At 43.5% G+C, this 26,125-nt stretch overlaps 2 protein-coding genes across 2 annotated transcripts; both read left to right on the top strand.

Annotated features, from left to right (window-relative positions):
• The first annotated feature begins 1,682 nt into the window (after positions 1–1,682).
• Positions 1,683–2,869, top strand: RRS1 (ribosome biogenesis regulator 1 homolog). The gene has a single exon (XM_058816101.1). It carries the CDS (start codon positions 1,687–1,689, stop codon positions 2,773–2,775), a length of 1,089 nt encoding a protein of 362 aa, XP_058672084.1. The 5' UTR covers positions 1,683–1,686; the 3' UTR covers positions 2,776–2,869.
• A 2,714-nt stretch (positions 2,870–5,583) lies between these two features.
• On the top strand, positions 5,584–26,125 carry ADHFE1 (alcohol dehydrogenase iron containing 1). Its single transcript, XM_058808150.1, has 14 exons — positions 5,584–5,651; positions 5,949–5,986; positions 8,832–8,875; positions 9,045–9,098; positions 10,245–10,399; positions 10,570–10,766; positions 11,176–11,253; positions 12,423–12,528; positions 13,780–13,932; positions 15,058–15,156; positions 16,101–16,179; positions 16,325–16,421; positions 19,588–19,745; positions 23,298–26,125. The coding sequence occupies exons 1-14, from the start codon at positions 5,596–5,598 to the stop codon at positions 23,379–23,381; spliced, it is 1,398 nt and encodes a 465-aa protein (XP_058664133.1). The 5' UTR covers positions 5,584–5,595; the 3' UTR covers positions 23,382–26,125.

The raw sequence follows: 26,125 nt of genomic DNA on the forward strand, positions 1-26,125 counted from the left end.
AATACCTGGTTAGACTGTGGGTAAGTGGTGTTACGCTAGCCATTAGAATTTGAGAATCAGCTATCTGTCCTCACCTTACAAACACGGCATTTTGTTTCATTTCAACAACACTGCTGTTGCATTACACTCAGAATAACTTCCATCACTCCAAAACTAAAGGAAAAGATGGGATAATAACTTGGAATAGAACTGTACCTTGTATAAAAACACCCAAAATTTCCCTGCACTACAGCTAAGTGCTATCATGAGCTTGTTTTTAGGGCACCAGGGATCAGCTCAAAATATCATGGCCACACAAGCCAAATCACTGTATAGCTATAAAAGGATTCTTCTGTAGCCCATTTGTTTAAAAATAGCATGGAGGTATCTGTGACCCAGCTGACCTTTAGGAGCACACCACATCACCCCAATCACCTCACTTATAGTTATGTCTGTGGAGACATCTGCCAGATGACACTGCTTCCCAAATGCTGTTCCTCCCCTCCCTTCTCTGCGGGGAGATTCACCCACAACATCTGTGCCAGCCTCGGTGGAGCTGCAACACAGCACTTGAATTTTGATCCTGTGAGGAGCACTCAGTGGGACTGCTCTACAACATGGAGCATCAGAAAGGATTGTGTGCTTAAAAAAAATCATCAAAAACAAGCAAGCAAAAAGAACTACACACAAACACCCACACAAAAAAAGTCCTGTCACAGTCTCAGTGTTTGGACACCACGGTGTGTCCCTAGTGCAGGCTAAGGCAAGGGACACTGCAGGGCCCCATTGACTCTCTATGATGGTCCTACCACTCTGCTTTCGGCATTTGCCTCCCCTCATGTCCTGAGTGTTCCCACCTATGTTCCACCTCAGCACCACTCATGGGGACAGCAGGAGACAGATTTGGGGCCACCCTGAACCCCACACAACCCCAGCCTGGGGCTCACTGGGGATTTCATCAGTATCATTGGTGATCATCAGTGTCATAGGTGAAGGGTACAGAAGGTGAAGTCCCATGAGAAGCAGACAAGGGAGCCAGGATTGTTTTGCCTGGAGAAGAAGAGGCTCAGGAGTGATCTTAGGAGAAAGGGGGTTGTAGCCATGAAGGGTTTGGCCTCTCCTGCCAGGCAACAGTGGCAAGGCAAGAGGGTATAATCTTGAACTGCACCAGGGGAGGTTCAGGTTGAGTATTAGAAATAATTTCTTTACAGAAAGGGCGATTAAACACTGGGATGGGCTGCCTAGGGGGGTGGTTGGGTCACTATCCCTAAAGGTTTTTCATGAAAGACTGGATGTAGCATTCAGATTCCTGGTCTAATTGACATAGTGCTGTTTGGTCACAATTTGGATCTGATGTCCTCAGAGGGCTTTTCGAGCCGCATTGATTCTGTGATTCTGTGACTGGGAAAAAAGCACATGCCCATAAGCCACGGCGGCGGGTCCCCTGGCACACCGGGGCTCCCCTGGCACAACCGGGGGTATCTAGCACACCGGGGGTCCCCGGTCGCATCGCGGGTGCGGCAGCCGCGGGCCGGGTTGCGGGGAGCCACGGCTCCCCCTGGCGGGCTGGCAAGACGGGACTACATCTCCCGGCGGGCCTTGCGCTCGTCCCGCCCCCGGGGCGCGGCGGTTCCGGCGCGCTGACCCGGCGGGGCTTTGCCGCGCTCCGGGGCAGCGGCGGCGCCGCTCGCACGTGGAGCCGCTGCCATGGCGGCCGTGCGGGTGGAGGCGGTGCTGGCGGCCGCCGAGGAGCAGGAGGCGGAGAAGCGGCGGAGCATCACGGTGGAAAAGGAGCTGGAGCTGGAGTACGACCTGGGCAATTTGTTGGCCGTGGACCGCAACCCCCCTCCGGCGGCGGCGCTGCGCGGGGCCGGCCCGCGGCGGGAGGCGCTGCTGCGGGCGCTGGCCCGCGACAACACGCAGCTGCTCGTGTCCCGGCTCTGGGAGCTGCCGGCCGAGCGCGCCGGCGGCGCCGGGGGCCCGCTGGTGGCGCAGCTGCCCGAGCCCACGTTCCGCCTGCCGCGGGAGAAGCCGGCGCCGAAGCCGCGGCCGCCGACGCGCTGGGAGCAGTTCGCGCGGCTGAAGGGCATCCGCCGCAAGAAGAAAACCTCGCTGGTGTGGGACGAGCAGGCCAAGGAGTGGCGGCGGCGCTGGGGCTACAAGCGGGCGGGCGGAGACCCGTCCCGCGCCTGGCTGGCGGAGGTGCCGGCGGGTGCCGACCCCGAGGAGGACCAGTTCGCCCGGCTGCGGCGGGAGAAGCGGGAGCGGGTGGCTCGGAACGAGCTGAACCGGCTGCGCAACCTGGCCCGAGCCCACCGCGCCGGCAGCGCCGTGCCCGCCGCGCCCCTGCACCCCACCGGGCACCAGGACCGCGACGAGCTGCGGCGGGTGGCCCGCGTGGCCCGCGTCTCCACCGCCTCGCTCGGCCGCTTCCAGCCGCGCCTGCCCAAGGAGCCCGCGGAGCCGCCGTCCCGCAGCGGCGGCAAGAAGCGCCGCTTCCAGCCGCTGCTGGGCAACCTGGCGGCCGAGCGCAGCCGGCAGCTGGAGCTGCTGCGGGACATGGGCAGCAAGAAGCCGGTGCTCGACATCACCCGCGCCGTCAACAAGCAGCTGCGGCAGGAGGAAGCCGAGGCGGCCGCTGCCAACAAGGGCAAGAAGCAGTCGAAGCGCGGCAAACGCGGCCGGCGGCAGCAGCGGCCCGGGCGCAGCGGCAAGAAGAGCGGGGCCCGGCGGCAGCCGCAGCAGCAGAAGCCTGCGGGCGGGGCCAGCGGCGGGGGCAGGAGGAAGAAGGCGTGAGGGACAGTGTGCGGCACGGGCTGGGGATGCCCACCGAGGCGTGGGAAGGGACTGTCGCTGCCAGCCTCCTGCCCGGTGCTCTGTTCACGCACGTATCTGTCAATAAATGCGTTCTGACATTTCTAAAACATCCCGCGTTTGGCTCTTAGCTGGTAGAGAAGGAGGGCTGTGTTCTCCATCCAAGGGAAATTGGTGTCCTGTGAAGGGAGAAGGGTGCCCCGGTTCTCCCCAGGCTGGGGCTGTCACAGTGACTTGTTTCACAGGTAATGTTGCTTCACAATTGCAGCATTTCTGCCAGGACAAAAGCTGAGCAAAGCTGTTTTCAGGCAGCTGGGACGGACCGCAGATGTGACTTGGAGTTCTGATGAGTAGCAGCCACAGGTGCATTTAAGGATGTGGCTGCTTCTCTCTGCCGTGGGCAAGTGGCCTGATGGTGGTGCTCTTGTTCTATAAGTCATTTTCTGCCGCTCAGCTCTGTGGTATGCAGGTTCAGTTACACAAGGAGCATGCAAACTCACTGTAAGATTTATTGCAGGGCCTAAGAAATTGTACAGATTTTCTACAGCATTTGATGAAAAAAGGAAGTCAAAGCTGCCGGCCAGCCATTGAGTTTAGCAGAAAAAATGTTTGTATTGTACAGGTTAAAACCTAAATTTCTCCCTGTAGTAACGGCGATCCATCATTTTATAGAAATAATCTTGTTTACCTAGCAGTTTGAGAGCAGGTAGTAGAAATTCTCTCAGACTTTTTCCCATTATTCTTGAGCTTTGTAGTGTCACATGTACACTTGAAATAGAAAAAAGAAAACTCAACTGTCTCAATGTGTGGCATAGCTACAGGGAAGATGCTGTTCCCTGGTAAGAAAGTTAGTAAAACAAGTTTCAGTAATCTCAGTTAAATTGGGTTTTCAAACTTTAAAGGTTTTTAGTGGTTAATGATATTGTAATGCCTCACTGCAAGTTTTTGAAAAAGCTGGGTCACTTAAGCAGTTTTCTTCTTGTTCTGTAGCACTTCAGTTAGGATGGCAGCTTCAGTAAAAAGCATCAGAAGGCAAACCCTTTGTGTAGGGGAGCTGCTGAGGGCAGAAGGGGTTTGTGCACCTTGGAGCTTGGATGGCATTGATGGACTGACCACTGCCCAGCCTCTGGGCCTTGCACAGGGTGTGTTCTTTGCCCGTGTGCTGAGCTGTCTGCAGCACTGCAGGCTGCTTTGGACCTGTCAATGGCAGGAATGGTCTTGTGGGTACAACCCTTTGTTATCAATAGAGACATCCCAGACCTCTGATCGTCCAGGCATTTCCATAGGGCACACCTTGAACATGCTCAGCCAGAGAGAAGGGCTCTTTTCCCATACAAATATGTGATGAGAGTTCTGTGCTGCTCAAAAGGCTGCTGGTCAGTTTTCTCCACCAAAATCCGATGAAGTGTGTTCATCTCCAGCAGCAAAGTGGTCACCTGAGCAGAGGTGCGGGTGCTCCAGTGGTGTTGCCACTTTCTGGCTCTCACAAGTGAATAAAGGTTTTGCAGCTTCATGTAGGGGCCTGGGCAGGTCACTAACCTTTCCTAAGATCAGCACCTTGCAAAATTGTCAGTTTTAGGCTCATCTGATTTGCTCATAGAATCATTGAATTATGTGGGATGGAAGGGAAGGGACCTTAAAGATCATCTAGTAAGACACAAAGAGAATGCAAAGGCAAAGCATTTATATCTGTTACATTAGAAAACTTATGCTTTTTTGTCAGAATCCAATGTTTCCTTTGCTCAGTACTGGTATACTACTGTGCAGGCAGCGAAGCAGCATAGCTTACAGCTTGAAAATTTGGTTACAAAATTTTACTCCATCCTGCACTGTAATTTACTATGATTTCACAGAATTACAGAATTGTCATGGTTGGAAGGGATCTCTGGGGGTATTTTGTCCAAGGCCCCTGCCAAGGCAGGGTCACCTAGGGCAGGTGACACAGGAACATTTCTAGGTGGATTTTGAATGTCTCCATAGAGGGAGACTGTTGCAATACAACACGAAATGAATGACACTCACACTCTGAGATGTCCAAGACCAAAAAGGGGCAGTTTATTTCCAAACTCTGATATTTATAGAACTTCAAAAGTGACTATGGATTGGAGGATAAAATTGCCACCTCTCCAGCCACACTGGTCAAACCAACAATCCATCAATTCTCTTCCAGAAAGGAATGCAAAACAATCATTATTTACATGAAAAGTGCGTGAGAAACTCCATTACAACAATGTAAACATCAGAAGGCTTAGAAGAACTTACAAGAACAGGGTGACAGGAGACTCCACGACCTCCCTGGGCAGCCTGTTCCAGTGCTCTGCCGCCCTCAGTGTGAAGAAATCCCTCATGCTGAGGTGAAGCTCCTTGTGTTTTAGTTTAGACCATTCCTCCTTGTCCTGTCACTGGGCACAACTGAAGAGTCAGAAAAGTATTTCACTTAATTTCAGGACCATGGGGGGTTTTTTTATTATTTTCACTTTGCAATTCCATAACTTTCAATATTTTTCTGTGACAAATACACAACAAGCACTCTGTCCTAATTAGATTTTAGTCGCTCTTCACTGGCATTCTGTGCTGGTTTAGCAAGCGGATTTTGCTTGCCTGAGAACAGGCCTGAGTTGGATGTTGACAACGCTGTCCTTAGGGCCGTGGGCTGGGGGTGCTGAATGGGACACTTGTCGCCTGACCCAGCGAGTCCCTGTGCCAGGGACTCTCCCGGGCTGTCCCGGGAGGAGGCGCTGCCGCCGGCCCGGCCCCGGCCCCGTCCCGGGCCCCATTCCCGGCCGTCCCCAGATCCGGGCGATGGCGGCGGGGCGGGAGCGGGTGTCCCACCTGCTGCGGCAGCTGGAGCGGGCGGCGTGAGTGCGGCGGGAAGGGGCGCGGGGGTCCCTCACGGGGGTCCCTGCCGGGGATCCTTCACGGGATCCCTCACGGTGTCCCTCCTGGTGCCCCTCCCGGGGCCGGGCCCGCGGCTGGGACGCGAAAAGCGGCGGCCGCTCCGCCCCTGCGGACCCTCCTGCTGCACACCGGCGGGCTCAGCTGCAGGCCCGTGGAAGGGGCGCCTACACGAGGCTTTTAGGACGTAAAGCTTTAGTTTTCTGCTTTAGTTTTCCCCTTTTTAACCATACCTTTTTTTAAACATTTTATTTAACTAGTTGTCGGTGCCCGAGCCATGGCCACACTTATTCCCAAGGTAAGACTTAATTTGTTTCTCCAAAATAATTCTGTAGGAGGCCGTGGCCCTTCAGAGGGCTGTATGTATCCATGCAACGTGGGCAGAGGGTGCAGGTAACAGCTGGGAAGGAACAATCTGAAGGAGAAGGTAAACAACCTGTTATTTTGCAGCTGTACAGTGCTAGTGGTTATTGCTGCAGAGAGTCACTGCTCCCACATGTAAAAAACGCCAATCACTTGTTTTTAAAATTTTAAAAGTTTAATAGTAATAAAATGGTTATAAAAATAGTAATACAATTAGACCAATAATAATTTGGACAAATTGAATTAGGACAATATGAGACAAGAGAGACAAAGAGTTACGGACATCCGGGTACCTTTTTCTGAGCAGTACGAGCCTGAAAAAGGACTCCCGTTAACAAAGGATTAACCCTTATAAACAATAACCTGTTGCATATTCATTGACTTCATACATGATGCATAAATTCCATTCAAATACAAGATTCTGTCTGGTCATCATCAGCTTCTTCCTCTGAATCCTAACAGCGCCTTCAAGGCAGGAAGAAGTTCATTTCTTCTAATAAGAGGGCAATAAATTCCTTTTCTCTGAAAGATTTAGGTGTCCTGTGGCTGCTATCTCGCTGCAAGTCCTTTCTTTTAAAAAAGTATCCTACATAGCATACTTTCTATTTTAACATTTTTTTATAAGCTAAAACTATATTTAGCACACTACTTAAGAGAATTAATACAGCATTACTTTCTAACAAAACACATATAATATTCACTTTAATATTTGCGAAAAGCCAATAATAAAATATGCATTTGTCACACACATAAACCACAGTTACTGCTTCCTGTCCCCTCCCTCCCCATACCATGGGGCCAGTTGATCTGGACTTTGCTCTGGCTGTCATCACCTGAACCATCTCAACTTTCGATCTGCTTTTGGATACACACGTGTTGCACCAGAAAAGAAGCAGGAAGATATGGATAAAAAGTAGCCTTTCACAAAGTTGTGTGTTGGCCTGGGAAATAAAATCTCCACAGGCTTTTTATACAGTCAGCCCCAAGAACACAGCTCACTTAGGCCAGGATTGTGGACTGTGAGCAGGGGAGCTGTGCTGACTTACCCCAGTCACCCTAGGAGGAGCTTCTGTTTGCATGGGCTGTAGGGAGGCTAGGAGATTAATTATCTGCCAGTCTCCAGATTGTTGGTTAGTCTCCAGATCCACTTAATATTAGTGGTTTGAGCCATAATTTTGGTAATGTGTAACTCTAAGTAGCATGGTTTCACATGCTTAGAACACTTCCTAAAGAATTGACATTGTCATTTTACATATGGAAAAGCTTTTTATATGTTCAGATACTTGTTTTGCCCAAGACGATCCATACAGAAGACAATAGTGCAGCTGAGAAATAGAATTTCGTTCTTTTGCTTGTCTGCTTGATGACCTGCTCAGTCAATTTAAACTAAGCTCTTGCTAAACTGAAGCCTGAGTTAATAACCCTCTCTGAAAGTTTTAGGCAGCAATAGAGTCTATAGCATAGCAAGATGATATCAATTCAGTAAATCTCTAAATTGTGGGAAATTATTGAACAGTGACTATAGCTGAAAAAAACCCTAACTTCTTTGGGGTTTTTAGTACAATTTTTGAACTCGGTAAAATTCACCCTGAAAGTTAAGTTTGTTTCAAGAATGTAACAGCAGGGTGTCTATTGTACTATCAGAAAGCAAGAGAGTAAATGGTTTGGACATGTCTTTAGCCTGTCAAATTAATGACTGAAAGTACAGCAGACTCCAGCTCCAGGAGAGGTCAAACATGTACAGCCTGGCAAGAGGTGGCAATGAAAGAGCTGATAGCAGCTGGCCTGTGCTTGAATAGAAAGTACATAAAGGGCTTTAATACATCTATCTGTTGCTGTTGTGGGTCAGTGCTTCAGTGCACCCCAGCGTGTCTGCAAGCCTCATTATCATGGTGTCACTCATTGGATCGGAATCCAAATTGTGTATTTTCAATTAATATAGCAGACATAAGGCATGCCTGCAGCAGGAAGAGCAGAGTGCCTTGCTTGGTGTTTTCTTGGAGAAGAATGGGCAATTTCAGTTGATGCAGTTTGCTTCACTCTATGGCAAAATCAGAAAATGCCAGAAATTGGGTTTTGTGATAATCCATGCAAAAATGACATGGCAGAGAGAAGCTATGACTGAAATACTGTCCTTATAAATATCTTCTAATTAAAGTTAATACACTGACTCTTATTTATTATTAGCAGTGCACGTGGTAATTTTCTAGCAAATAACTCTGTTTCACCTGCACATTCAGGACTAGGCAGAAGTAAAAAGAAGTGTAAACACCTGTTAGTATTGCTCCCATGCATACATAAGGTGTTCTTTATCCAGGTGCATAAAGATGATGTCTCATGAATTTGTCTTTGTTCCAAAGGTTACCGTGTAGCCCCTATGCATTTCTAGCACCTCTCAGCTTGTATGTAGCAGCCTGAAGCTCTACACAAACACAGTTCTACTTTTTTATGTGCTGTTCTGCTCTTTGTAGGCTGCAAACAAACTCTCATGCAACCTTCCTGCTAATTTATTCCGTTTTTATAAAAAATACTTAATTCTTGAAAAAAATTGGAAAAACTCACTTGTTTTGTTGAATTATATGAGTCAGATCAAGTACTTGGATCATTAATATCATGAACAGCAAGAAGTGAAATGGGTGACTGTTATCCAGACAAGTTAAGATGACGTGTGGAAATATGTTAGTGATTCTAAAATCAAGGGAATCTGTCAACTCTAGAGCTGAGAAACAGAATGAAATAAGTTATTTTTTCCTAATTGCACTGTTTTATTTCCATTCCAGTTCCTGAACGGCCCACCCTGGGGAGTACAGACTATGCATTTGAGGTAGATTTAATAATAAAATATGTTTCATTTAAAAGCTGTACAAACAATACTTCTTGACAAATATGGCACTTAACAAATATTTGCATTATCAAATATTTATATTTTACTTTGAATGAGTAGGGCCAGATGGCATTTTTGTTGAGAGAAAGAAATGTTCCTTTTTTTATAGATGGCCATTTCAAACATCCGATATGGAGAAGGAGTCACAAAAGAGATTGGCATGGTAAGCTGCTGTGGTGAGTCCATCCCTGGTAAAAAGTTATTTTCTGAAGGGCTGCCAGTGCTATCAATCCACTTAATAAAGCAAAGCTTATATATGGTGTGGTCCAATGTATCAGTGCACAAAGGTTGGAGCACACTGTTGGTTGAAGAACAGAAGCCTGGTGCATCTGTGGGGCTGTGGTGTATGAAATGCAGCTCAGGGGAAAATTGGGTCATTGATACTTTGCTACAAATAGGCAACGTTTTTCTCTGACCGGGAATTTAATTCAGAAATTAAATCCTGCAGACTCACCAGGATTTTCTCAAGATCACTTCCATCTTTCTAGCTCTCATTAACTCAATCAGAGACTTTCTAATAAATTAGCTAGATATTTATTCAGCTCTCAGCTTGCCCTGTGTAAGTGTAGAATTTCTGTTTCAGCAGTGGGAGATGGTTCACCTGAGTACATTGTCCAGTGTGCTTTTATCACTGCCTTTTTTCATTAATCATTTTTCCTCATTTTTGGCATTTCTAGCATTAATAGATCTCTCTTTTATTTGAAAATTTGTGAAGTAAAATTATAGCCAGACAGTAAATGAAATTAGACAGAACCTGTCTTTAAACAGCACTAGAATAATTTATACGTATTGTATAGCTATTGTGACAACTTAGCAAAGGTTAGGATGTAGCGTTGGTTTTCTTCTTTTTTGCCACCTCATTTTGATTTTTCATCAATAAATAAATATCCAGTATTACATTTTCAATATTTTAATGCTGTGCTTTGGTAGACAGTTAATGGAGACAGTCTGTGAAAAGGCCTTTTTTATTCTCACAGGAACTTAGGAAAAAATATTTTTAAAAATGTTTTGTATGTGACTATAGTATAAAGTAGTTCCATGTGGTTCAACAACTTTAGTTTTCTTCTATCTTAAGACTTCAATGATATAAATCTGGCAGCTTTAAATTTTATTCTGCTTTCTCTATTCTACATGTGTGTGGTTAATGCTCTTTTTCTTCAGCTGATATGGTTTTAAAAATTTTGCAATAACCAACTATTTTTTAAGTCAGGGGTTTATTGTTATCAAATGGTTCAGTTGATTTGGATTAGTGTTTAGTGATGTGAATGATTTTATACTCATTGTTTGGTTTTTTGATTCATTATTGTAGGACCTGCAGAATCTTGGTGCTAGAAGAGTTTGTTTGATGACAGATAAAAACCTCTCCAAACTTCCTCCTGTAAATGCAGTATTGAACTCCTTGGCAAAATATGGTATAAACTTTCAAATATATGATAATGTTCGTGTGGAGCCAACAGACCAAAGGTACAATCTACTTCTGACAGTGCATTTCCCCAGGCAGTGCCTAGGCATTCACAGGACTTCATATGGCTTTTTAAACCCCTCCTTGTGGCCTGCATGCTGGTATTAATAGTTAGTTTCCCTGTGAACTGATTTTATCCTGACTAATTGGAAAATCTTTCTTGTGTCCTAAGTTTCCTGGATGCCATCCAATTTGCTAAAAAGGGAGAGTTTGATGCCTATGTTGCTGTTGGAGGTGGCTCTGTGATGGACACCTGCAAAGCTGCCAACCTGTATGCAGCCAGCCCTTCAGCAGAATTCCTGGATTATGTCAATGCTCCTATTGGGAAAGGGAAGCCGGTCACTGTGCCCCTCAAGCCACTCATTGCAGGTAAAGCATGAGGAGAGTGTTTGGAGAGTTGGGGCCAGGGGAAGGTGAGGCATTCTACACTCCCTGATATTTCTACTGAAATCAGTTTACTGTGGCTGTTTCAGCTTCCTTTGGGCTAGCTTCTCCTCTAGTTGTATTCAGCAGCCGTTTTGCTGTTTAATTCAGTGGAGGTAAAGTCAGAGGTTTTATCCTTACTTTGTCTTGTTTAGTTCAGCTAGACTCCTTTACTGAGAAAAGAGATCAAAGTAGCAGTTTCCCTTTGATCTCTTGGCTTTGGATCAGGGATACCTCCAAGATTTCCTGGGCCCTGTATTTTGGGTGGTGTTACTATTGTGGTTTTATTATTTAAATTGCAGTATTATATATTTCTTATTATTTGTTGTTTGTTATCTCCATTCTTGCTTTTAAGTTCCTACAACATCTGGCACTGGAAGTGAAACCACTGGTGTTGCCATTTTTGACTTCAAAGAACTAAAAGTTAAAACTGGTGAGGTTTTGGTGCTTTGTTTTGGGGTTTTTTTGTTTGTTTTGTGGAGGTTTCTGTGTGTTATTCAAGACAATTGCTTTTCCCATGTCTTTGTTATTTCCCTGCCTTGAAAGGAAAGGATGCTGCATGTCATTTCAGGTGTCATTTTGTTTGATTCAACAGCCACAGGCAAATTTTAAAAGCTTAAAGGTTTCCTCCTTGAGTTAAATTTATATAATATTAACATAATGAAATACCTATGTAATACAGTGGATTATAGTTTGAAGGCAAAACAGGAAACTAAAATCTTTCAAGTCCTTAAATGTTAAGGACTAAGGCAGAAAATGTTAATTGCAAAGGAAATTTCTACTTATATTCAGGGTCAACCAACTGTTCCTTATTTCCTCTGTATTTTTCTTTCTACTTTTAAGACTTCTGCTTCTTTGTTGTGTAATTGCAACCAAATGTTCCTTTTCCTGACTTTGGAAACCTCAGGCCTGGGATACTGTGCAAGTGGGGACACTGTCTTCCTTTGGCCTTTTCATCCCTGGCAAATAAAGATTAAGGCTAAAATGTCATCTTGAGCTTCACAGCTGCTTAAGGTTTTGCTTCTAAACATGTGGATTTTATACACCACACAGTCTGCAGAACTCAGGACCCAGATGGGTGTGCTAAGGAGACAATAGCTCAAGAGATTTCTAGTCTATACGTAGTCAATCAGTCTGTCTGTCTGTCTGTCTGTCTCAGAGCTCCATTTTTGTGCCCTTAACCAAAATACAAGGGCATGGTTATTACAGATGCTGAAGACAGCAATTGGCAATAACAATTGATTGCAGGTACAAACCAGTTTTGCCTTCTGCCTGTCCACAGAAGACACAAATCTAAGAATACTGCAGATGCCACAGGCATCTTGCAAGGCTGCTCAGGGAGGGTTGCAAACAGAGAGAGAATGTTGTCTGGTAAAATCCACTTCAGGCAAAAGTCTCAAATCATGTAACTCTTTTAGAGAGACTTCATCATCAGTTTACATTCATAAATACTCCCTATCCTCCCGTCTCTCTCTTTGCTTTCATGTTCATAGTTTCAAATATTTTTCCCTCCTTATTGTCATGTTTTGAACATTAAGCTCATTTTGTGCTATTTTGTTGCAAAACATCTTTAACTGATTTTCCTCCCTTTGCACATTACAGGTATTGCTTCAAGAGCCATTAAGCCCACGTTGGGCATCATTGATCCTTTACACACACTGTCTATGCCTGAACGAATAGTGGCCAACAGTGGCTTTGATGTGCTTTGGTGAGTTTCTGCATAGGCTGCCACTTGAATTTATTTAAATTTTGTATTTTTACTGTGATGATTGTAGAAAAAATGTATTTTGAGAGCACAAGAGGATGATCTTTTTTTCTGTTTGCTGTTCTTGTTAAGGTGAGCTGTGTCAGACTTTCCTCTTCCTTAGTTTCACTGCCTCCCTCAGAATGTATGGAAACAAAACCTGCATTTGCAGAAATTTGAATGCTTTTGCAGTGCACTGGAGAAACTCTTTGCTTCCAGAATAGCTGTTGTCAGGGAAGAGAGTCCAAGTGTCCCTTTTTTGGGGATCATGGAGATAGATGATGAATCACAATTGTAATAGCATTTATCATAAATCACAGACATGGCAGGGAATAGAGAATAAAAATTTCTAACAAAAGCCATGATGTGTCAATAAAAATTCATAAAAGCTTGTGAGGTACTAGCAGGTCTTCATCCAGCTATGGTCATCTGGGAACCAACCTCATGGTTGGTTTTGTGCCAGGTGAAAAGTTTGCTTTTCACCTGGCACAAAATTTTATCCATCTCAAACCAGCAGCTTAACTGCACAAAATGCATTGACATTTATTTTTGGAGAGCCAGAGCTTACTTTTCTTCTGGGTGCTATGTATATTAGAGTATTAGATATGTAATGAAACTGTGACTTCTCAAGTGTGGTGAAGGACTCTGGCCTGCAATGTCTGTAATGGAAAAAAGGCATTTGTTCATCAATGAAAATGGTTTGTCTGTAGTTTTGTTCATCTTAATGGAGCCATGTAGGCAGTGCCCCTTTTTATGTGGTCAGATTCATGAGTGTCTGGGAGATGAGACTATTGGCAGTTCCACTTAGCTTAAATATCATACCCATCTTTTTTCAAGGTCAGTACTTCTAAAAGTACCCTATGATGAAGTTTCCAGTGCTAAAGTCTCTTATGGTTCCTGTCCTACAAAAAGGAAAAGCACTCATTGTACATGCACAGCCCTCTTCAGTGAAAAACACTACAGGTGCTGGTGCTTTTAGCAGGTGTGAGCTGATAGAAAGGGACCGTGTTTAGATTGCCTTCTCTGTGTGTGTGTGGGAGAGGAGGTGCTCTGGAGGTGCTGGCCCAGCATTCTCCCACTGTCTGTGAGATTGTATTTCTTGTTTCAGCACCTGTTGGACACCAGAAATAAAAAAGAACCTGCATTCAAAGGACAGCAGGGCAGTGACAGGGAGCTCTCTCCCTTAAGTAATTGATTTCTCCATCTTTCTGTCAGCCATGCCCTGGAGTCGTACACTGCTCTCCCTTACCACCAGCGCAGCCCCTGCCCCTCCAACCCCATCGAGCGCCCAGCCTACCAAGGCAGCAACCCCGTCAGCGACGTCTGGGCTCTGCACGCTCTGAGAATTGTCGCTAAGTACCTGAAAAGGTAACACACTTAGCAGCCATCCCCCCTGCAGGGTGCTCAGTACACAGTGCCCCAAAGGGCAGGCCTGCAAGAATGGGAATTTTAGGCTAGGATGAGGCAGGCTGCAACATTAAGCTTTTGTTTTCTACCCTAGATTTTTCTTAAATAAAGCAAAATATTTTTCAGATAAAATTCAAACTTTCAGATAAAATTTGGATTAGTAGTTTGTCTTGAGGAGGTACCTTTTTAATGCCTATGTGAATCTATTCTTGAAGTCCTCAGTTAAAGGTATTTCAAGCTGTTCAGTTAATATGGGAGGAGAATTTACTTTTCTTTTTTTCAAGAATCTCCTTTCTATGACAGTATAAGGGGAATATGTAACAAACTGAATAAAACACTTCTGTGGCCTTCAGTGTAAATTAAGATATGCACTTACGAATGTGCAAAAGTATGCATTTATTGCAAGCCTGCTCATTCTTAGAAGACCTTCAGTTTAGAATAGGTATTGCCTTAGCTGGGAGTTGGTGTTGATCCCTGTCAATAAAGTTTCAGCCTCTTTACAGCTTTTGCATCCCTTGTGCACTTCTATTAAAAATCAATGTGGGCTTTTTTTGAAAAATCTTTTTACAGTACCTAGTGAGTCAAAATAGTTGGGTTTTGTTCCTTTGGAATCTATTAATGAGACGTTTTCTCCTTACTGTCAAACTGCACAAGGATCCTGAGACACAGGAAGCCAGGGAATCCTGTCTTCTTCCACAGGTGGTGGAGTCTAGAGCGCCACCTAATGAGATGGTGAGAAAACTGGAGTGATCCTGGAGCCATACACAGAATTACCATAGATTCTAACTGGAATTTTTTAATTCACTACTGAATTGAATATGGTTAAATTAACTCTATTTACTTGTTTTTTGGAAAAGTGAAAGAAAGCTTGCCCTTCACTGAACCAGTATGATCTACATAAGTGACCCAGATGCAGGCTTGTTCTTTTACCGAAGCGTGACTTGATTCCATTTCCACCATTTTAAGCTCAGTTTATCTTTTAGATTTTTTGTGTATCTGCCCATAAAGAAGCCCTCTCTCCCTTCTCCCTCCTGAATCACCAATCTGTTTGTGAATTCATTGGTACTATTTGCCTCCATGGTGCAGAGCCATCAGAAACCCTGAAGACCGTGAAGCAAGAGCCAACATGCACCTGGCAAGTGCTTTTGCTGGGATTGGCTTTGGCAATGCTGGTGTCCATCTCTGGTGAGTACAGAGAAATAGTAACCCCATCTGAGGTCAGCTTACAGCTAGTGTTTGTTTCAGATGGTCAAAGATGTTGCTGCCCTTGTTGCTGAATGTAGAGTAAGGGATTGTAGCCTGGCCTGTGATGCTGAAGAACCTGTGTGTTGTGACAAACTGATGGGCTGCTGTCATTTATGAGTGCAAGGATTGTGTGTTCTTGGGCTGTGATACTCAAAACCAGTCACGTGAAAATTACAAAACACAGCCTTCTTTACCTTCCTTGGTAGCAAAAACAAGAGTAAAAAAGTCAATGACATTTAAAATGTAAGATTCCATGCCAGCTGTTCTGCAATGAGACAGCAATGATGTCATCTTGAGTTTTTCCTGAACTGATGGAATTATCTGTAAGCTTGTCTGTGGGATAGGCAATCAGCAGTCTGAAATGAGCTGTAATTAATATTGCAAGGCAATATAGTTTCATTTGGATGAAAATATCCCAGAAGCAAAGCCTAGAAGTGAATTGTGTACAGAAGTTATTAGCAGTCATTCTCTTCAGAGACCTTCCTTTCATTCCTTTTCTTTGAGCAAGTCTACTTTTATAATTATATCTTAAAATTAAAGTTTCTTTTTTTCAGACAGTGTGAACACATAGGTATGCAGACTATGATATTTTTGGCATATTTACATTACTTTAGGAACTGAAGATCTTTCAGTTCAGTCAGTGAAGTAATATAACTTCACCCTCACAAAGTAAGGAGGTACTGTTTTTTCCAGCTAGGTCCCTGAGGTGCAGAGGGATGAGGGTTTTCTGTACCTAATATCCACATCATACCTGTCAATGCCTTCTGAGAATCTGTACTGAAGAGACTTGCATACTGAAAACTGACCACAGAAGGGACTGAACACAAATTTTCCAAATACCAGGAGAGCTGCCCTAACCACTCTCTCTCTGCTCTCTGTTCCAGCCATGGAATGTCTTACCCTATTTCTGGTTTGGTGAAAACTTACAAACCAAAGGATTATAATGTGGATCACTCTTTAGTGGTAAAACTTGTTTATTTTTGGGTTCTTAATATACATTTCAAATATCTGTTATCTATCATTAATGAGCATTAAAGTCCATTGAAGTTAAAAGTACATGTCCTGTTGATGTGTTTTATTCTTTTTTTCTTTTTTTTTTTTTCCCCAGCCTCATGGCCTTTCTGTGGTTCTGACATCCCCAGCAGTGTTTGCTTTCACAGCACAGATACATCCTGAACGTCACTTAGAAGCTGCAGAGATTCTAGGTAGGAACCTCTGTGGGTACAGTTCTAGTATACAAATGGAAATCTTTCCAAAATGACATTTTGGGATTGAAAAAAACTGTGTGCAAGCAATTGTCATTGGTTGTTGGGAGAGGTTTAAGTTTAGAAAACAAGATTGTGGAATCAGATGTCATGCAAATCAGATAGAATAATGCTGAATTTTGATATTGAATAATGTGATTAGAGGAGCAAGCTGGAGAAATCTGATTCTTGGCCAGAAAAGTGGACAGCTGAAATTAACTGGAGGTCTGTTGGAAATCAAACAAGAGTAGCTGTGATTGGCACAACTCTTGTCACTTTATGAAGAGTAGTAACTACAAAGTGAACCAGTACTCAGGGGGCATTTGTTGGCTAAAAGGAAGTATTTTCCCCAACAAATTCCCTGCTGTGGCAGTGATTTAGAACAGTGATATTTTGAATCACTCCTGCTCTTTTTTCTATGGCACACAACTGTGGGTCTTGGTCTTTCTAATGTAGGCCTAAGCTTGTTTGTAGGTGTTGGAATTTCTCAGTGGCTGATGCCAAGGGAAAGCTTTTCCTGGAGTTGCTCTTCTGTGAACACATATGTAATGGCTAAAAAGAGATTAATGAACAAAATGGCCTTTTCTGCTTTTTAGCAGAATAAAAGTAAATGCTGCAAGCTGACAGCTTATTTAAAGGTTATTTTGTCATACAGTGCCTTGTTATGCTACAGCCCATCACCAGAGGATGTCCTTAGAGTGTGTAATAAACCAGCTTCCAGTGATGTAGTCTCAGAGCTGTGAGCAGTCTAGCTGTGACAGCATGGCTCTGCACTGAGCTAATTTATTTGTCTAAGGTCAGGGGCTTTGCCTGCACTAAGTTTTGTGTTGTGGCTACACTGCTGCTAAAACACATGCTGGCCAAGGAGCAGGCACAGCCACATGCACAGCAGTGCAGGGAGTGGAGAAAAAGTGGTTAGGTCAACTCTCCTGGTATTTGGAAAATTTGTGTTCAGTCCCTTGTATGGTCAGCCTTCTGTATGCGAGTCACAGTGGTCCAGTCACATGTATGACTTGCTTGTGTAAGTAATCTCAAAGCAGTGGGGATCTCAAGAAGAATGGGACTTTAATATAGACATTTTATAGTATTTTATATATAGTATAAATATTTATATATACTATTTTAGAGTATTTTATATATTTTATGTACATTTATTTTATAGTATTTTATAGAGGGTGTCAAACAACATGGTCAGAAAAACTACATTGGGTGAAAGTTCTGTTTATTTCATAAAGAGTCTGAGGTTGTTCAGGTTTCCTCTAATGTATGCTGTCCTGCCTATGTTCAAGACAAAACACAAACTCAGCTGGAGTCATATACTGAGCTAATAAATATCTGTGTTCCTACAGCAATAGCAGACAACTAAAATTATTTGAACAAAATGTGTCTGGATAACTGGTCAGCACAGCATATCAGAAATTTTCAGCTCTGGCTCTTGATTTTAGAACAAGTGACTAAAGAGCAATTCCCTTAGGTTTTGTGGTATTGACTTCTGCCATAAATTCTATCTCTAAAAGTTTTGTTAGTTTTCTCAGTAGAAATTTTAACTACGTCATTGTGTGCCTTGCTGGAAAGGGATTCTGCTGAAAACATGTCACATGGGATTGAATTTATTAATTCCCATCTGGGGTGTTTACTTCTGAGTCCTCTCCAGAGTCCAACTGACTACAGTAGCTGATTCAAATCTGTCATGTTGCCAAATGCAATGACTAAGAAGGTATTTTATGACATGAAGCAGATTACTAAATAGTTATGTTGTGTGTATGTACAGCTGTGAATTTGGGTACAGCCAGAAAAAGCCTAATACCTCCCTGGGTGGATTCTTAGACAGTTGAAATAGGTGTGCATGTGGCCAGAGATTTTCTAAGAGCAATTAAAGACTGATGAATCTTTTAAGCTGAGCAAAAAGAAAGTACTAGAACTATAGTAATATTTTAAAAGTGGCAACCACATTTACTGCCATATTTTATCCTCCTCCCTTTCCCTTTTACTTTACCATCTGAAGATAGAGGGTTTATGTCTTTTTGCTGTGGAGTTACCCCTCCAGACTTCATGGCATAGCCCCAATAGCACAAGAGTTTGTTACAAGACTCTCTCATATCTTATTTATCAGCTTTTCCCAGACATTATTTATTACATTAGTGCCAGCCTTACTACCTGAATATCTGAGCTCTTCAACTGTGCTTGCAGGTCTCCTGTTCAGTTAACTCCCTTTGAATGTTACACTGAGCTGTGTGAGGATCACAGAATATATTTTTCCTGTAGCTATGTGTTGCTGTTACTCATCTCTCAGTGTGGCACTTGGACCTAACATAGTTCTGCTGTAACATCACTAAGGTTACACAGAGAGCCAATTTAGCTCGGGTTACTTTGAAAGAAATCATATGGAGGAACTTGGGTCTCCTGTTTGGACATACTTTTATTATTACTTTTAAGTAAGTCCTGAACATTCATTGAAGAAGGGAACATGAGCTATTCTGTAAGAAATATTTCTAATCTTTCATTTTGTATTGGTGCTTTCATTACTGTTCAGTAGTTGTTTCAAAGAGAGCAGTTCCTCCTCTTCAGTTCTACAGTACCCTACACAAGTCAGCACATATTAAAACAGCAATAAATTTAGAATTTACTCAGCGTGCTGAACACTGCCCTGCTGTCTCCTGCCTTTTTCAGCCCTCATGCTGTAGTCCTCTCGTCAATGTGTAATTGAACAGAACAGTCCTCTAGATGTCAGCAAACTCAAGGCCTTAAAATGAAGTTAGCATTTGGCACACTGTCCATACAAATAAATACCAGTGATGTTCATGCATTAGCTGCTTTCCTTCCAGCAGTTAGTCAGACTAAAAAGTGCTTCTCCCTGTGAGCACAGAGGGAAAGGAAGTTAACCTCATGTGGCAGTTAGTCTTTCTGGCAGCAGTGAACGTGCCTCTGATCTTGTTTTATTCCACCTTTCACAAACCATTCCAACTGTAAAATGAGGACTGATTCCTCTTTTTACTTCATGTTGCTTTTAGGGCAGTGGCTGTTATGTATGGATATGTATTCAGCTGATATTATGATTAAATTAAGTCAAGGACAGGCTTCCTCTGCTCTCTCCACCCTACAGTCAAGGCATTATGTCTTATTTTAGGAGCTGACATCCGCACTGCCAGAATCAAAGATGCTGGGCTTATTTTGGCAGACACACTCCGGAAATTCCTATTTGATCTGAATGTTGATGATGGCTTGGCTGCAATTGGTTATTCCAAAGCAGACATCCCTGCATTAGTCAAAGGCACTCTGCCTCAGGTAAGACAGAGAGCAAAACAGTTTTTCTTGTCAAATAAAATAGAACAGATTTGGGAAAAAAAAAAAAACAGAAGTCTTCTTTTCCAGAAAGTTTTATTTCTATTCCTGCATGAAAACTATTTGAATGGAGAAAATTATGGATAGTCAACTGTATATTGTTTCACTCCACAGCTTAGGTTTTTCTTTTCAATGGGCTGGAGTGCATGCTGCAGTTTTCACATGGATACAGAAAGAAAGGGCTAAGTGTTTGGTCTGGGATTTTTTTAATGTTACAGTTTTTAAAAAGAGGATGTTTTTCATAGGCCTGTGATCTTTGTAGTAGATACTGCTTTTTTCATAACTACCTCTCTTTAATTATGTGTGCAGGTGGTCTATAGATAAAGCCTTAATACCAAGTGCTATCTGGTAAGAATGATCAAACTCACTTTGCATTAAACTTTCCATATTGAGAAGTTGCATTTTTCTTCGCAGATGGCTTTTTTGTTCCATTGACCCCCATCAGAATTTGAAATAAGGTCCCCTGGGATGATATAGATTAAACTTGTAATACCCTTTATTGTTTCAGTGCCCACAAAGACACTGCAAAAAGCAACACACCACTCTTAAAGCAAAATCCAGAGTCTTCCTTGTAAAAAACCAGTTTGATTCATATGCTATGGACCTAGTATTTGTTCCCACCAAGTTGCAAGGGAAATATTACTATGGAGAAAGTGAAAATTGTTCAGGCCAAAAGGTTATTCACTTTTTACAGCAGATCCTGTATAGTTCTTCTCACTCATAAATCTCAGAGCACCTTAGAGCAGTTACATTAACAGTAAATATTAGTATTCCTATTTTATACCTGAAATAGTGACACAAAGGTACAACTACTTAGGATCACACACAACAGCAGTGGCAAAGCCAGGAAGAAAACTAAGGTCTCTGCGCACCCATGAAGTAGGTTATGCCTGTGCATTGTTATGGGGCATTTGGAGGGTTTGTTTTGATAAACATATTTATTTAAAACAAGCATTGAATGCAAGTTTTGCTTAGCTGGAGAAGGATTCTTCACCAAAAGATGTTGAAGGGTTTTTCTGTCTTCTTATGGCATTGGTGATTCATTGTACTGTGTAAAATGAGATGATCTAATAGTTTCCCAGCCCTTATTTTTTGGTATGAGATGTAACATGATGCAAATGTATCAGTGTTCCTTAACAATCTGTTAGTAACCATGGGTTAATCCATACAGTTTATTTTTTGGTATAATTCTTTTGCTTTTCGTCTTGCAGTAGGTTTGCTTTGTAATAGAGCAATGGCCCATTCACATCAGGCAAGCAATGTGGTGCAGTGGTGATGGCACTAAAAAGTTTGCCAAGTATATTCCATGCCATGAAGTGCAGGCTGCAGGGAAAAATGTAATCTGACTGTTGGGATTTGGGGTGGGAGCTCTGCTGGGACAGACTTGAAGTTAAAACAGAATTTTATTTCCCTTCCTAAGTAAGGCTGTTGAAATTGGTCTTGTTTACAGACAGCAGTTATTCTAGCAAAGAGGATTCTGTCTCAAAGTTCAAGGTGGCTGGGTGGTGGCGTTTGAGAGGAGATGGGGGCACTGAAAATAAGAGATTGTGGAAGAGCTGTTCTCTGTCCTCCCACCCCCTGCAGACATCCCAGAGGCAGCTCCAGTGGGGCTGAGGCAGTGATGAGTCCGGAGCTGCTGGGTTTGGCACAGGGCCAGGATGCACTGAGTCAGACTGAGGGAGCCAGGGCCTCGATGTCTGGGCACCAGCAAAGATCAGCAAGCTTGTGCAGAGGTAGTGATGGTGCCTCTGTGTCCAGGCACACGGGAGGAGCTCCATTTGCGGCCTTCTGTCGCCAGAGCTGGGAAATGCTCCAGTCTGTCAGGCTGTCAGGCTGGCTGTCTCCTGTCATCCGGTGTGATTTTACAGATAAATCTGGACATCTCAGTGCACAGAGCTGCAAAACTGGCTTTGGCCCAGACAGTCCTAATATGTTGAATTTATGAATACTTGAGCACTGTGTTATTATATTTTGCATATTATGAGTCTGAAAAAAACAACACACTATTGCCCTAGTGCTGTTTGAATTTTCCATTTGGTTTCAAAACTGCATAGAAGAATATCAGTCTTCTCTTTGGCTGGATCTCTGTGAGTAGCAGCACTGGTGTCAGCAGTGGGGAGAGAGGTACCACCATTTTATTGCCACTTGTGAATCTTCTGTAGGTAAAATTATGCACACAGAGCTGCACTTCTCAGACTCCTCACAAGCCATGCTAACCATGATTATGAGCTGTGAATACCTCCCAGCTGACTTCTCACCACTGTTTCACCTTGATTTGGCAGTGTGGTGGCCTGGCTTGCTGTGTGACCACATCCAGCCTGCCACAGTCACATCCCACGGGCCGGGGGAAGTGTGCGGCTGCAGCCCTGTGCTGTGGCATCGCCCTGCTTCCAGGGGGCTCAGCTGAGCCTCCTGCCCAGGCAGGGCACTGGGGAGCCCCTTCCCCTGCATCCCACTCCCTGCCTCAGGCAAGGACCTCAGCAAATGATATCCACTGTCCACATGTGAAAAAAAGGGGGAAGGAACTGTAAAGCTGGAGGGGCAGCACCTTCCACAAGGGAGATGTTGAAACAGGTTGCAGCAGAGAAAACTCTCTTGCTAAAACACATTTCATCTAAAGATAATGTGTTCCTAGTGTGGGCCTGGACTCTGTCTTTGCAGACATCTCTAACTCTCTCCAGTATTTCAGTAAAAGTTAAAATCATTGGTTGTTGAAAACATGAAAGTTCTAATCATGACCAGTATGAGTACACTGATGTTGGGCCCTTTCAGCTGGATGTTCCTGCAGTAACTGGGTACCTACACTACTGCAGCTCCTCATCCTCACTAGCACAGGGCTTTTCTCAATTGCAGCCCCTGCCTTGGTGCTTATTTTGTCAAGCAGAGCCCTGAAGCACATACCTGAGTTTCATTGCAGTCACTGGGGCTTTAGCAACTGCACATTCTGTTGAATCAGTGTCCAAATGAAGACTAACCACAATTCCTTTGTATTCTGACTCTGACGTGTGGGGCTGTTTATTAAGATACTCTTCCTTTGCTGTGTCTTTTTTTCAGAGTCTGACTTACAGGTGCTGTTTATTCTCCCCATTTACAGCTCCTGGGCCTTGGGAGGTGTAGTATTTTGAGAGTCTTGGTCCCTAAAACTCCAACTCCTAGTTCAGTGCTGAAAAATTAATTTTAAAAGGACCATATTCTCAGGATAATGTCCTCCAGTGTACTGACATCTGTGATGTAGAAGGCTCATGTTTGCTGTGCTTGACTCAGAAACTGAACAGCATTCTGGTCTTGCTTCTGTGTATTTAATTACAAGGAATTTTAGCTTATGTGTTCTTGAAAGTACTGTACAGTTGATGATGCTTCAATTTAATTACTTGATTACTTATTTTTCAAAGCTTTGTTATTCTCTGTGAAGGAATACAGAGGCATGTAGTTCACCTACTGTTGATTAATTTTATTGGTATCCATTTATAATCCAGTTTTTCTTTCATCTTGCAGGAGAGAGTGACTAAACTATCACCACGTCCCCAAACAGAAGAAGACTTATCTGCTCTCTTCGAGGCTTCCATGAAACTTTATTAGCTTAAACATGTTCTGGAAAGTGTGGTCTATTCTAACAGAGAGGTAGTTTCTCATAGATACAGGACTGAATTTGTTTAGAGCATGGAAGAATTTGGGTAACTTTGACTTCTGTTCCATTGTACACTGCCAAAAGGTCACGTAATTCATCTTTAACTAAACACTGCTTTGAAGTGAAGACTTGACTGTGGTTTCTTTCTTGCTCAGTTGTTAGTGACATTGACTTGCATAAAAGTTGGAGCAGATTTCTTGCATTACTGAAGGCTTTTTTGTGCTACAGAGGTGGTCAAAGGTGGAAAAATGTTCTAAGGGATATTTCCAACCATTTTGCAAATCATGCTTCTATTTAAATTATCCATATTTTGTTTTAAAAAGTCCTGCTAGCTAAGAAATAATGAAGGTCATTTTTAATTAGGGAGGGGAAGTCCCCTGCAGAAAATGTCAGCTTACTGTATTCTGTTCTGCTTTATCATCTTTTTACCATCTGGCTTTGCTAAGAAGACTGTTGAACTGGGGTGCTTTTTCATTGTTTGATTGGGAAAAATCTGCACACTTCATAGCTGTCTGTAAAAGACTGCTTGGAAATTTGGTTTGGGTTAAAATTCTGACAGATATTGTAATACATTTATCATACATTTATATTGTTATACATTCCTCTTATAATCTCTATAATTGTCATATATTTATCTTTCCTTTTATGCTCTATATGAGGTGCTCTGTATGAGGAGCAAAACCAAAGTAAAGCATGGTCACACACTCAACAGGAACCATATAACAGCAAGACAGCAACCATCATGGTCATTCTGTCTGTCTGGAGGCAACATCCCCCTTTCCTGCTGTGTTCTGTGGAAGGAAGCTCTCAACTGTATCTTGCTTTGCTGTGAATCAGTTGCTTCTGCTGAGCATCAATTGCTTCTGCTGAGCTGCTGCAGGTGCTGTCCCTGAGAGTGCAGCCACCAGCTTGAGGAAGTGGCTGTGTGCTGTGGTTCAGTATTAAAAAGAGGTGGTGAAGCATTTGGCTGCACAGAGCCCCACGGGGAGCACTGGGTAAATGTGGGAAGGAGCGTGCACCTTCCGAGCAGTTAACCAGCTGTCAACTGAGAAAGGGAAGTGGGGCAGGGAGAAAGGAAACAACATTTTAATATTATTTTCCTGTATTTAAAAAGTCCACGTGGTTGTGTGTACAGTTTGTTTAAATCAGATTCTGCTTCATGTTGGACTCTGAGCATCTGATTCATGCTGCTACCACAGCACAAGACAAATGAGGGAAGAGCCCTGTGACTTCTGGGGTGCATATTTCTTTCTGCTGGGGAGGGAGCACTTTTCAGTCACCCTGTTGAGGTAGAAGGCTCTGTGCTTGCACCTTTGCATTTGTGTATTTGTCTAATCAAGCCAGTGCTGTCCTAGCATCTGAGGACAGATGTGCACTGGATATTGACACTGGATCCATTCCAGGGCTGTTAAAGCAGCTGGGTAGATACTGATTGTTTTTAGCATCAAAATGGGTTTGGTGGCCATAGGCCTGCACTGCCACTGTGTGATACACATGTGATTTCCATGTCCTTCTGAACCTTCCCCTCTGCTGAAATTGCCCACAAGTACTTCTGTCATGAAGGCTGATGTTGTAATAGCAGGGGATTCATTTCATTATATTGTGCAAAGCTGACATATTTAGAAAATAAAATTTGTGAAAACCCTTTGTCCAACCCTGTTGCTCAATGTCAGGCTGGATGAGGCTCTGAACCCAGCCTAGTGAAAGATGTTCCTGCCCTTGGCAGGGAGGTTAGAACTGGATCTTTAAGATCTCTTCCAGCCCAAACCATTCTATGGTTCTGTATAAACTTTTGGCCTGTTTTGTCTTTCCACTCCTGTCTTTCTCCAGTCTGTGGTAGCAATACAGATTCATGAAGAGACAGTCTTTTTGTCCAGGAGCCTAATTCATGGCAGTCCTACTGTGTTTGAGGGAAATATACTGTCTGGGGAACTCAGCAGCATGTGATTTCATCACTGCAGCAGAGCACTTTGATGGGAATGCTTTGGGAAGTAGGATAACTTCTTCCAGGACACTTCCTATCTGCCTTTTATGCCAGTATGGCAGTTAATGGCAGGCTGCAGTTTTGTCAACAGACAGAACCTCACACTTAACTTCCTATACCAGGTAACCTGCAGCTCCTGTTGGTTTATAAAATAAACCTCATACCCCCTTTGATACCCATATTTTACAGATGAGACAAAGAGGTTTATGTTATACCTCACATAAGCAGGTAGTGCTGTAAGAGGGGACATTTCTGTTTTCCTCACCTCTTTGGCTGCATCAAGGTCTTCAACTGCCTTAAAATGGTTGTGAAATCTCTCCCACAGACATCAGCTACATGTGAAAATCTGCCTCATGGGCATCAGTCTCTACCACCAATTATTGGTTACTAGTAGGGATTTTCTGAGGAAAAATCAAGAGAGCTCAAGTTGCCTGAGAATGCTGGATGTGAGTGATAAAGTGACAGGGTGTCACATCCTGGCTCCTGGGCAGTGGTAGTTTTATTCACAGCTGAAGAGCTACATGGGGTTTCTCATGTATTATCTCACTAAATTACCCTGTACTGGTATTTCTGTGGGGAGCTGGGGTGACACTGTAATTGTGAGTGCCCAGTGGTGGTTGGGCATATGTGTGAAATCTGGGAGGCTTGTTCTTGTGGCTCCTGTTACTGCTGTGCTACTCAAACCCTCTGTGGTGGATCTGTTCGTTTAGA

Source organism: Ammospiza caudacuta, chromosome 1, assembly GCF_027887145.1.
Source record: "Ammospiza caudacuta isolate bAmmCau1 chromosome 1, bAmmCau1.pri, whole genome shotgun sequence".
Taxonomy (NCBI): Eukaryota; Metazoa; Chordata; class Aves; order Passeriformes; family Passerellidae; genus Ammospiza; species Ammospiza caudacuta.